This window comes from Ascaphus truei, chromosome 1 (genome assembly GCF_040206685.1).
Source record: "Ascaphus truei isolate aAscTru1 chromosome 1, aAscTru1.hap1, whole genome shotgun sequence".
In the NCBI taxonomy this organism is placed as follows: domain Eukaryota; kingdom Metazoa; phylum Chordata; class Amphibia; order Anura; family Ascaphidae; genus Ascaphus; species Ascaphus truei.
In genome coordinates this window covers 518,762,627-518,776,578 of record NC_134483.1, presented here as the reverse complement: position 1 = coordinate 518,776,578, position 13,952 = coordinate 518,762,627, and the positions used below count along the sequence as shown (strand labels likewise).

Genomic DNA, 13,952 nt, shown 5'->3' with positions numbered 1-13,952 from the left:
TAAATGCCTTGGGGGGGGGAGAGCGCGGGACCTCTGTAGCTGCCACGCCCCCCCCTGGAAAATCTCGTGCCCCCCACTTGGCACATCCCTGCATTAGAAGTTATTTTCTTTTTATCCCCACTTTCCACCAATAGCTCACACCTTAAAGTGTAGACTGAGGGCCTCATCCTTTTTCCGCCGAAACGGCTGTTTGTGGGATTTTGGGCTGAAAACAGGCCAAAAAGCTGATTTGGTGAATTTAGAATTACTCCCCCAAGCGGGTTATTCATTAAACTGCAATAGTGCCGATCAGGCTCCAATTGCATGCTACCTCCCACTCACACATGTAGCAGTTGCAGGTTGAGAGAAACCCCTTGCACTGAATGATTTTAGGGGGTCATTCATTCAACTGTGATAGTGCCGATAAAGGCACAATCGCATGAAACTCACATTGATACCAATTGGAGTTTTCTGTCATCCTGCAACTGCTGCAATACTAGCGTACTGTACAAGGTTTAGGAAATGGATTCTTTTTCTGACTCTTGTCATATAATAAACAACAATAGGGTCCCTAGGACAGACAATCTATGTGACCTTGTCATGAGTGCACCTCTGCATCTTTAAATATACAATATTTTTTCACAAAACAGCTTATAGGCAACAGGTATATAGGGATTTTATGTATTGTTATGCAGGACGCTTATTTTCTGGAATGGGTTATTGATCCTTAACTGTTTCATAAGTCAGAGCTGCTAAATCACTGTACATATTATATTATTACTCTGCATGCAATGTCTTGTATATAATGTATACCCTGTTCATTTATGTAACTGTATTTGTAACCATGTATTATTTGTCTTAACTCTGTGCCCAGGACATACTTGAAAACGAGAGGTAACTCTCAATGTATTACTTCCTGGTAAAATATTTTATAAATAAAATAAATAAATATTGTAGATCCATAAAATGAAAAATAAAAATGTTACTCGCATTCTAACTTCACGGACATACTGTATTGTACAAATGTTATAACTAAGTATCTTAATGTTTTTGTGAACTAAGTAAAATAGAATCTTCGCTTTATTGGTCATTGCAAATATAATTTTAAACAACTTTTTTGGCTATGAGGAAATCTTTAAAGCGCTTGATTTGCCAGATGCCAACCGATGTGAGGATCAGCGTTTGTATAATGGCCCACCACAGCACATTGCTGTTTGTGTCTTCACTCTTTTCCCTATAATACTCTTCACGTTCCTGTGTAAAAGGAAAATATATATTACTTTGAGCTGTAAAAGTGAGTTGTCTTTCTCCACTGTGGGGGAAAAAAATCAGGCAACAGAAGCAGCTGGAAACTAAAAATATGAATATAAAACAACACCAACAAAAATGAATGTTAAAATGTCTTGAGATTAAGTAACAATCTCTGTAATTAATGTATTGATTGACTTCTATAAACCTAATCAAAATTGCTATAGCTGAGAAATATACTGTGCTCTGCAATACTAAACATGCAATTTTCAGATACATTTTTATCATACCCCATAGCTTGTCAACATATTATATGAAAGTACCAAAAAAAGGGTTGATTATATTATTCTTGCATAAAACATACATCCCTATTCAATATGCGATGAAACAGGTTTCCTTATAATGGTGAAGTGTTCAGCTCCATTCATTTAAGTGGAACTTCACTTACATGGTTTCAATCCATCTTCCCTGTCCTGGAGAGTCCATCTCCATTCCAATGACTAATGCATGAGGAGAACATGTTCACAGCACATCGAATAGAGGCTTAATGCACCCACTTCAGTAACATTAAAATTCCAGAAGCCTCTGATATGAAGTCAGTTCAGAACATTGTACCCTTTGTTTCCTGTTATGAATAAAACTTACTCTTTGATAGTCTTGTACCCTGAGAATGTGATGGATTTCCCCACTCAGGTGTTCAAGTCTGTTTGTAACGTCCTGTACTTTGTCTTTGGCATCAATAACAAAATCATCAAGGGGATGTTCTCCCACCTGTATGTCAAAGTGAATGCGCTGAAAGCATAATAAAAGATGTAATCAATATCTGTAGTATCTAATACTGGACGTAGTTGTAAATATTGTATATGTATCGAACAATACAGTTTCTTCTACACAAACAGGACACTTGACTCCCACAGAGAAGATAATATTCAAAGAAGAAATAGTGCTAAATGCCTAAAAGTGTTACTCATCATCCAATGCATTAAATCTTCTCAAATCACAGAATTACATTGCTAGATAACAACTATTTACATACTTTTCTTAATTTACAAAATACAGGTAGGCAGAATTCTTAAGAGAGAATCCATCTCGTAGATCTTACAATATACATTTTGTTATCAAATACAAAAAGGAGACACTATGGCCTATTCATTAAACACTGATTCTGGCAATAAAAATGACTGGAAAACGGCATGCAACATCTGACATTTTCTCTGTATTCATTAAGAATAATTTATCCATAAAAACCACACCACATTTGCATGCGCTTTTTGCCCAACTTACTGCAATACTGTCTGGAAATCTCACCTCCTTCAGGTAGGCGAAACAGGGCTTTTTCTAGAGAGCAATGTTCCCACTTGTATTTTGTTTCCCTTCGTATCACTTTTTTCACTTTCCCCATTCCCCCCCCCCCCCTAATGTTACTGTCTCCCTATCCTATGTCACTCTGTCCCCTCATATACAATATCTATATATTAAGAAGGGGCACAGCTTTATAGACATCCAAAACCAATTAAGTTCCATCATAACCAAAACATAATTTTCTTTAAAACAAAATCAAAACAACAATGAAAGTGCCCACCCTTATAAATTAATCTATTTGGAGGTATATACGTAAATCGACCCTCTATTACAATATAATGATCTCTCCTGACCACCTGCCTCCCTGCAAAAGCTATATTTTGCATACCAGAGGGAGGCAATATTTCTGGCCGTGACTTGCAGGGTGACCTGCAAATGTGCAGCTTAATGAAACGCCCAAGAATATGTAATGTTGCATACAAAATTAGCATATTGCACGGAATTGAATAGCAAGAACCAAATTGTGAAACAAACAGCCATTTTCACACAGTTTGGACCTGCGATAAGTGCTTAATAAATACATCAAGATCTGAAAATAAAATCGCAATTTATTGATTAGGCCCCATAATGGTAACGAGATGTTCCACACTAGTTACTTTTTCCCTCCCCTAATGATTGATTAGGGGAAATTGATTTATCTGAAAAGTGTTTTTATGAAAAGATTTCCATTTGTGAGTTGTGCTATGTGTGTGCTTGTGGTCATGTTAATGACAGAGGGATCTGTCTGCCCATCACAGCCTGAGCACACTTGGGTCTATGTTTTACATTGGTGTAATGGGGTTCTACAATGAATATTGAAATAACCTTTTCACATAACATTTCTGAGTGTCATGGCTAGAATATATCTCATGTCCCTTTTTGGTTAAACCCCAAATAAATAATTTGACAATTACTATACTAAAAAAAAAAAAAAAAAAAGTAGATTAAAAGTTATGGTTCTGGAGTGAGTATCTTTATGACAATGCCCTGCGATGTATTGCTGGTCCTTTCATCCCTGAAGGGGAATGGCACTGAGGCTACTGGAGGGATTTTCAACATGTTTGTAATATGTTTAGTTTTACATTTATGATTATGAAGCGTGGTTGCATTCACTTTAACAAAGTCACTTTAACAGCACCTGGGAGAATGAAGTGTGAAATTGTCTAATCCCAAATGAAATTGTTTGGTTCAGGTTTTTTCATTTAAAATCTCAGTCTTAATATTTGATGTGATTACAGTGAATTGTGATAGTTAAGGGTTTAGGAATGCGGTATTATTTAGCTAATTACAGTATTGCTGTATTTCATAGTTGATGGTTAACCGGTTGTTTCATGTTTAGCTGCAGGTTTAAAATAATTATAAAACGTGACCCATGTGAATTCCAAATTCTGTAATAAAGGGGGTTTATTTTGAAAAGCATCACCCCATCCTATTTTCACAGCATAAATATTGCTTATGTCTTTATACTACAGTCCAACAAACTTTGGCCTAAATGTTGAAATAATATAGAACTTTTAAATCAGGCATTTTATTTTTAGGTCACTTTTACCACTGCCAATAAGTGGAGCAGTTCTGTCAGCCAATAATATTTATACACTACTCAAAGCTATAAGTTTAACTTTATACAATGTATACTTTCTTCAAGAATGTCGCCACTCAAGCATGGTTCACTTAATCTGGCCATAAAAATTGGCCTTCAGAGGTACAGTAGGGGGATTATAAACAGAAATTACTTTACTCGTGCCTCTGATGATGATCATTCTCTGCAAAGGAATGGATAGTAGAATTAATTTTTTAGCATCCCCTCTATATCTTGCCATCCAATGTACCTAACTGAAGCAGGTAGATGTTTGCCACATTTATGGGATATTGGGGTCATGCATAGAATGTATTATAGCAGAATGTAGGTAAAAGCGTTTGATCATTCGCTTTTGGCAAAATGTGTAGCTTCGCAAACATTAGAAAGGGCTGGGCACGATTTTGTTCACTGTCCTTGAATGCCTTTTTAAATTTATGAAGAATATACATAATCTTTGTAAACCTGGAAAAATATCACCATAGCTAGACAGTGACAGGCAAAGCATTTCCTATTCTGCCCTAATACATCTAAGGACACAAGTAATGAGAAATGATTGCAGAATATGGATCTTCTTTCGGAGTATACAGTACCTACCAATTTGCTTGCAGCAAAAACGATAAGTTTTGTAGAATTCGATTGTACACAGATGTTATGCTCACCAGGGGAATGTGACGTAAAAGTAAATTTTCCTTCCGGCCCATACACCTTTGATAGCAATATCTATAATGAAAGGAAGGAAAATTGATGGCAACATCAGATAAGATAACAGTATACATAGATGTAGTTTGTCTAATATATTTGGCAAGAGCTTGTTCAGTAGCTTGAAGGTAGAATATAGACTAAATGGGCAGAATATGTAGGAGAAAGCAGCACAAAGTCGTAGTGCTAAGAAAGCAGAATGTGAAGAGAACTTAAAAGACGGGCAAAATAACATGTTATGTTGATTATGTACATTTGTTTTAAATGTGTATTAATTATAGAAATAAGTAATTAGAACACAGACAAAAAACTTCGGACAGCTTTGGACATCCCACCATGAGAAACTAGCGGTTAATTTGCCTGGCCTTACAATATATCAAACTGTTTGATATAGCAGAGGTGAAAACTCTTTAATGTATATCATATCACTAATCCAGTCATGTCATATACAGTATGAAGCCTTGATGCTCTGTATGACTGATGATCTACACATGCTTTGTACTACTTCCAGAATACCCTCAAGTGTATAAAATAAACTTTTAAGTTTATCATTTAAAAAATGTGTTTGGGAGTAAAAGACAAACAAAATACTATATATTAAAAATGGTGAACGACGTGTAGGCGTATATGTGCTATTAGTTAAGCTCATTAGTGGTGTCAGTCTGTCTTAATAGATAGTGTAGTAACAACCACAGCTTATACTTAGCACAGAAAATATCTTTGGATTTATAGTGGACAGAGTAAAGTCCAGCCACTATATATGCTGTTACTATTTGGTAACAGATTAGTGTAAAGTACTATGTAATGAAGCTATATGAGGCTAAAGATGCTGGAAACTTGTCCCTATTAATGCACCTAGTAACCCAGAATAATGAGCAGGTAACTGGCGTTAAAACCTCTTACCACTAAACAGATGTTATTTTACTGTTTAGTTGGGTAGTACTCAAGGTAGCACTTAAGTGAAGAGCATCTGCTATGGTAGGTAGCTTGGCGATTTTGTTCAGGCACCAATAGTATTATTTGTTACTTAGTATTTATAGTGAGCCAAAATCACAACAGTTGCATAGTAGAAATACTTTGTCAGAGCGCTCTTGCTGCCCACTGCTGCAGTCTCCGAAACGCTCTGACTTCCAAATGCCCACGCCTCTCTGATGAGGCAACGTCACGTAGGAAGTGACATCAGACGTACCCGACGTACGTTTCACCACGTTGGCTTCATCGGGGTGAGAAGCTCACTATTTTGGGTTACTAGGTGCATTAATAGGGACATGTTTCCAGCATCTTTAGCCTCATATAGCTTCAGTACTTTACACTAATCTGCTACCAAATAGTAACAGAATCTATAGTGGCCGGACTTTGCTCTGTCCACTATAAATCCATAGATATTTTCTGTGCTAAGTATTAGCTGTGGGTGTTACTACACTATTTGTTAAGACAGACTGACACCACTAATGAGCTTTATTAATAGCACATATACGCCTACATGCCGTTCTCCATTTTTAATATATAGTATTTTGTTTGTCTTTTGCCATTCGCCATTGTTATTTACTGCCAAACACATATTTTTTTAAATGATAAAATTAAAAGTTTATTTTATACACTTGAGGGTGTTTCTTTGTGCCGCACAAGGGGATCTTCTCTCTCTTAGCAAATATATTATCTTTGCCCAGCGAGCAGCCCCCCTCCCCCCCTTGATGTTTGGGACTTCACTAATCATTTACAATTTTGCCCTCTGGGATGCTTGAGCAGGGTTACTCCATGCCCTAAAAAAGCGTACCTCTGTTCTACTTCCGGAATACATTAACTTTAAATTATTATCTGAGTACATACATAGGCAGACAAGGCAAGATTTGAAAAATATGGTTATTGTTTGCATACATTTGGCCATTCTGTTTTGTACCATAATAAATACAAGGGAGCAAATATAAAGGTCCATCCTGAAAGAGAGAAAAGTGCTGAAGAATTAGTAAGAGTGGGTGGTGGCTAACACTGCAGAAAAAAGCTGCAGTAATAAAACAGTACTTAGCCTCATATGGAAGGAAGAGTTGTGATCCATGAATATTGCTTGCACAAATAGAATTGAAAAACTAGGACTGCAAGTGCTATGTGTCCATCTGTTAAATATAAGATGTAGCTTCCAACTATTCACTAAACATTTTGCTTTATGTTCTGTAAACAAACCAAGCAATACAAATACAATGAAATACTGTAGCCCTTTGAATACTATTATAGCTTATTGTAAGAGGCAGGTGCAGACGTACATACAAGGAGACAGTTTGGGGAAATTAAAACATGTCTTTATTTAGCCTGTACCTTTCAACAATGCACAGCAAACAAAAAAATACAAAAGAAACAAACACCTATCCCTGTGTAAGGGCTAACTTACTTCCCCAGTACCTATCTGCAAGACTGGGAGAAAAATCCCCTTACCAGCCTACCACCCCAAAGTCTCAAGCGGTACCTCAAAGCAGGTTGCCCTTCAGGTCAGTCCCTGCATCTGGTGTTGGGATGTCTTGATCTCAGCACAGCCTTTGTGCTCAAGACAGTATCTCCTCTGTCAGCACAATTGTGAATGTGATAAGGAGTGTCTGGGGCTGTCCCCTGCAGGGTTTTTTTTACCCACCGCTAATTACCCAGGTGGAGCTGGTTAATTGACTAGCTGCAATCAACCAGCTCTCTGCTGGATTTCTCAGACAACTAGAGGCTTTTATTTAAACAGGGATAAGTCCCTGTTACACATACATTCTGAATGAATTATTTTCTGAGACATACTTTTTCGTGACATTTCATTTAAACCCTTCCCAAAGTCTTTAATCTTGTTTCAGAAAATGTTACTTCCAGCATGATTTCTCTTTGTGTCTTGATGGGATTGAAAGACCCATTACTGATTACTACGTACATTCATACTGGAGCAGCAAACAGGAGATTGGCTGTTTGGCTGTTCTGTCGTATGGATTGGTCTCTGTGGCACAATTATGGAGAGAGGAAAGGCTTCAAATTCCATATTTGTTTTTATTCAGAGCTCATAAATAAATGATGAATCCATGCATTTATAACCTTGTGGTGACCAGGGATTGATTACAAACCCGACTGAACAAATATCTTTGGTAAAAGTGATTTGTCAGAGAGTTTCTAAAAAGTATATTGTCAGTATGAAAAATGAAAATTAAATAGAATGTGGGAAAAAAAATTTTTTTAACAGATTAGCTGAAATTGCACCTGTGACTGCTAAACTCATTTTAAAATACCCCCTTAGGCTGCGATCATACTGCTGGAGTGCGCGCGACCACGTGATATCATGCGCACATGGCGCGCACACAAACTGCGCTGGAGGCATCGGGATGTGTGGCCATGATGTTACGTGAGCAGTTCGCCCTCATTGGCTGAACCGCTCATGTGACGCGGCCGTCGCGTGGCAAGAACAATTTCAAATGTCTTTTCAAAAATCACACGTTGCGCGCGCGTGGTTGCACGCACTATGTGCGCTCTCATTGGACAACATTAATTTGTTTTGGTGGCATCGTGCGCATGCGCGCTACCACCATAATCCTGGCCTAATTCACAAAATCTCAGATCCTTTTAAATGACAGAAAGCAGACAGTCAGTGTGTCACTGCTGAATAATGGGACTAATGTGGGACAGTCAAGGTGGCATTATATAAATAATGGGACTAATGTGGGACAGTCAGGGTGGCATTATATAAATAATGGGACTAATGTGGGACAGTCAGGGTGGCATTATATAAATAATGGGATTAATGTGGGGCAGTCGGGGTGGCATTATATAAATAATGGGACTAATGTGGGACAGTCAGGGTGGCATTATATAAATAATGTGATTAATGTGGGACAGTCAGGGTGGCATTATATAAATAATGGGATTAATGTCGGGCAGTCGGGGTGGCATTATATAAATAATGGGATTAATGTCGGGCAGTCGGGGTGGCATTATATAAATAATGGGACTAATGTGGGACAGTCAGGGTGGCATTATATAAATAATGGGATTAATGTCGGGCAGTCGGGGTGGCATTATATAAATAATGGGACTAATGTGGGACAGTCAGGGTGGCATTATATAAATAATGGGATTAATGTCGGGCAGTCGGGGTGGCATTATATAAATAATGGGACTAATGTGGGACAGTCAGGGTGGCATTATATAAATAATGGGATTAATGTGGGGCAGTCGGGGTGGCATTATATAAATAATGGGACTAATGTGGGACAGTCAGGGTGGCATTATATAAATAATGGGACTAATGTGGGACAGTCAGGGTGGCATTATATAAATAATGTGATTAATGTAGGACAGTCAGGGTGGCATTATATAAATAATGGGACTAATGTGGAGCAGTCAGGGTGGCATTGTATAAATAATGTGACTAATGTGGGGCAGTCGGTTTGGCATTATATAAATAATGGGATTAATGTGGGACAGTCAGGGTGGCATTATATAAATAATGTGACTAATGTGGGATAGTCAGGGTGGCATTATATAAATAATGCAAATAATATAGTTATAATTATATTGTACTTTAAGGATGAATAATGAACCTTGGAAAAGACAATGTAATGCAGGAGCATACTTACCTCTCCATTTGGAGCTTTGATAGTCAAAACCAATCCTAAACCAGGAGCGGATGGAAGAAAGTCATGTTGATTTATATCCCATTGTTGAATTTTATAGCGACCTTAGCAAACAAAGTAAACATATTTTATTTATATAGAAATAATGAATATTTCATGCACAGAATTTATGCATATGTTTTAAAGTAGAAATCCACTCTGTTTCACTCATTTTTCCATTGTTTGGAGTGGGCGGTCTTCACCCTCGTCCTCCTCCCAATTGTCAAACTCTTTCTCCCTAACCTTTGTCCAACCCATGATAGGAGAAATGGCCATCATCAGAAAGCTGGTGGCAAGAGCAGTCACATTGACCTTAATCATTTGGTTCTTCAAGCTACCTGGTGGTTATTTTGGAAAATGGTGTACCCTCTCTTAAAAAATTACTGAGGAGTCTTTGATTATAGGAGTGCTGTACTGAAAAGGGGAGATTGCAGAATAGTGTACTTTACTTTGAGTATTAAATGTATCTTTTTACAAATTAATGCATAACGTTTTTTTTTATGAGGAGCTGTTTCCTTGATATGTAAGTATATTAATAGGACTTACATTTTGCATTGAAGTGCTTGTGATGATAGATCTCTTGCTTATCGCTGGGCTGGCCTTAGACTTTATGAGGCCCAAGGTGGCATTCTGCACTGGCAGCGGGGTCCCCATTGTAAAAAAAAAAAGTTAAGGGGACTTATCTTGACGAGCGGCTCTTCCCCGAGGCACTATGGCGTCATGTTGCCATAGCAATGCGATGCTACAGGAGGCGGACTGGAGAAGGTAAGACCCCCCTCTCAAAGAAAAAAAATCACACCTCTCAGTGAGAAGTAGTCCTGCCGGCCCATGAGCCCCGAACGCCGAGCTCCCTCCTCTCCCTCGTGTCTGCGCCGGGATCCAACTTCCGCCCGACCAAAGGGGGGAGCTGGAGGAGGGAGGACCCCATGCTCCTTCCTCCAGCTCTCCCCTCCAATCCGGTGGATCCCAGCGCCTAAAGGAGGAGAGAGGAGGTAGTGCAGGGGCCCCCAAAGGTGCGGGCCCAAGGCTGTTGTCTTAATCACTTTGCCCTAAGACCGGCCCTGCAACACCCTCTTTTGTTCAAGTCAGCTGCGGACTCATTACTTCGTAGATGGCGTGAATACGGAGCTGTTCAGAGTAGGCACATGTTCCTCTACCTTAACTCCCAGTATATAAATCCAGGCTCCTCAATATACAATCTCCCACCTACTGATGCAGTTAAGACATGGCACCTGATATTATTGTTTATTAAATAGTGTGCTCACATGATTATAATAATAGTTATAAAGTGCTATCATTACAATAGCATATCAATTTCAAGACTAACCTGGTACTTTAAGTTGCCCACAAACGTCAAATGGGGCAACCTATGCATTGGCAATTGTGGCTTCACAACCCACTTCAGATAAAGTTAATTAACCACTTGGTATTCAATGCTTTGCAAACTAAAACACTCCCTTTGTCTCTGTATGCACCCGAACACACTACTTAGGCTCAGATCCACAAAAGGGTGCTAAGCTTTAGCATGACTTGACTTCCGTTCCAATGAATGGGCGTGAAGGCATGCTGAAGCTTAGCACCATTTTGTGGATCTGGGGCTCAGTTTGTAAGCTCTTGTGGGCAATTCAAGCCCACAATGTCATATTGCCTTTGCAACTTGTTACAATGTGTTGTCAGTGTCCATTTCAATTTTAAAATATGTTCTACTGTGTATATCACAGCTTTGAAACACTGTAGTGCTCTAAACAAAGATAATCCATAGTAACATTGTAAACATAAAGGGGATATCAAAAATACACCAATTAAAACCATTGTATCGCCATGGCAAAGAAAACCCCTTTATAAGATTATATATGTATTATGCTTTTCAGGAATAACTGCATCATATTCACTATAGGGGAATGATGTGTGTACTGATATTGACGCTTATTACTTTAGTAAGAAGCAAGGTAATAGGGTGTATTCATTTCTGTTCACATAAGTGGAAGTTGATAAACTGTTAACGGTCTTGTACCCCTTTTATCACCATATTGAATTGAAGGAATTGTGTCTTGATGTTGGTATTTTAGTGTTGGTGGTGACTACAGTTTACATGTGACAGAAAGTTAAATAAATAACATTGCTTTCCACGCATGTACAGTACTGAGCTTTAATACTTCTAGACGGTGGGGCTTAGTATTGGAGGGGCTTCTGAAAATTTAGTTCGTCATTTTCTGCACCCTACTCCAACAATTATGAGGTTAACACTTCTTGTTTACTTGTATCTTAACGTCAATTTCTAATTTTGCTTTATGGTCATATCTACTGTACCATATGGTAAACTAAATAGAAAACAGAGCAAACATGTCTTAACTTACCAAAGTATATCTTAACCTAAATAAGTTTCATTAATTTGGGAACCAATAAAGCTGTATTGTTACAGACATCAAAGATCTGGAAAACCATGTATAATTGCTAACATGATAAGCAAGACGGCAGCAACAACATCTATGTTCTCTAAACCTAAGGACCTTATTCTATATCTGCAAAAGGGACAGTTTGGGCTGTTTGTGGTCAACAATCCCTGTCTTCAATGGGGATTTTCAGCCCAAAATATCCAGAGAAGCCGCTTCAGTAGAAATAGAATAAGGTCCTAAGTAGCACTTGTGAATATTTAACAAATCCCATACATACACTTCAACAGGCCAATGTGTAGGTATAGCCTACAAACATTCTCTCACACAGAAAATATCATCTGACGATCAATATCATACCTGTTATCAAAGTGTCAGATGGAATGTCTTCTATTAAGCATTTCTCCTCTCTTTCTCCTGTGTGAAAATACAAAGCATATGATAGAGACCAGCAGACGCTGAACAATAATATTAATTGCATGTTCATGGCTTTCATTGCTGCTTCTAAGAGAAAATATTGCCTTGTAAATGGTCAGAAATCTGCTCTTACAATGTGTTTTATGTGTGACATTGAGATATTGATTTTCATGGGAAAACACATCTGGTACCTTAATGCATGTCAATAATTGTTGCACATACCACAAATGTAGATTAAAAAAGGTAATAATTAAATGCTGGCTCAAAAATGGCCCTACAGTACGTCTGGCATTTTTCAATTTATATTTTTTGTTAATGTTTGCATCACTGTTATAGTTATTTTCCTATAACAGGTTAAATTAAGGATTTTTTTATGAAGGTGGAGCCCTCATTGAAAACAAAATACTTTTCTGCAGGAAATGTTTCTTAAACTAAAGACAATTTTAATTACTATGTTACAACTACTTATACGCATTAACTTTAGTACATTTAGCGGTTTCAAATTTTACAAACCGGACCATTTCAAACATACTGCTCGATATAAGGTAGTCACTACCACCATCCATTAATGTTTGGAATAAATCGTCTTCAAGTATCATCTAATTGCAGGCTGTGGTCCACCACTAAAGAGGCACTATATATATATATATATATATATATATATATATATATATATATATATATATATATATATAAAAGTGCACACCACTTAATGTGAATCCGATTTAAAAATGTATTGGTACAAAAAATAAAAAAACCTCAAGATGGGCACACTCACGAGTAGCTGGTAAATTCGCAGTGTGAGAATAAATCTCCAGGAAAATGAGAGCGAAGGAGGATCCAATAGCATCGGCAGTAAGTAGTATCCACTACTCACGTCCCTGCAGCAGCAGTAGATGTACGGTTGTAGCAGTCCCAGCGTGGAGTAAACACCACCATATTCGGGAAACAGCAGAAGTCGGACATATTAGATGCAGGGTTGCAGGAACCTCCACCAGACTGAAAATCTCTTGTGCATGACCGCAACCCGCAGGTAGGGGGCTGTCCCAATGTACGTTTCATCACAGGTACTGTGACTTCATCAGGGAGACCATAGGTGAGTGGTTGGGAGTCCTTAAATAGTCCATTCCCAAAATTGAGAATGGTGAAATTAATTGGTTTGTTGAGGCTTATCCTTCATTGAGTCAAGGACTGGGCACTAGACATGAGTACAGTAATAGTTGACATTTACACTTTTGTCTCTAATATAAACAGCCCTGTAGATCATTGAGGGAGACTGGTATAGTAGTTTGAGAAGCTGATAGCAGTACAATTACATGAGAGAATCTGCAGTGCAGGCCCATGTTAGGGAACTCATGCATTACTCTCCTTCAATTAGGGACTTGGACAGGTCTTAGTACTTGAAACACTAAAGTAATAAGGAACAGTGAACCTTAATTTATATTCAGTGGCACCTACTATAAAGACAGATACAAATAAAGACAATATGGAGTGTAACATACAACTTACATCCTGCATCTACTTCACTCTTAAGTATTTTATTAAATAGAGACAGGAGGCCAGACCACCTAAAGCACCCACACAGTCTTAGCCTACATTGAGCTTCAATAAGCTCAAAATACAGAGGTATATCATCAGTGGTGGATTTTTAAATCCACCACCCCAAGG

At 38.1% G+C, this 13,952-nt stretch overlaps 1 protein-coding gene across 1 annotated transcript; it reads right to left on the bottom strand.

Moving 5' to 3' along the window:
* Positions 1-1,057: 1,057 nt before the first annotated feature.
* LOC142472160 (transmembrane emp24 domain-containing protein 11-like) lies at positions 1,058-12,378 on the bottom strand. The gene is made up of 5 exons (XM_075579014.1): positions 12,228-12,378; positions 9,439-9,539; positions 4,742-4,867; positions 1,873-2,019; positions 1,058-1,233 (listed from the first exon to the last, which is right to left on the bottom strand). Exons 1-5 carry the CDS (start codon positions 12,361-12,363, stop codon positions 1,084-1,086), a joined length of 660 nt encoding a protein of 219 aa, XP_075435129.1. The 5' UTR covers positions 12,364-12,378; the 3' UTR covers positions 1,058-1,083.
* Between the last annotated feature and the right edge of the window lie 1,574 nt (positions 12,379-13,952).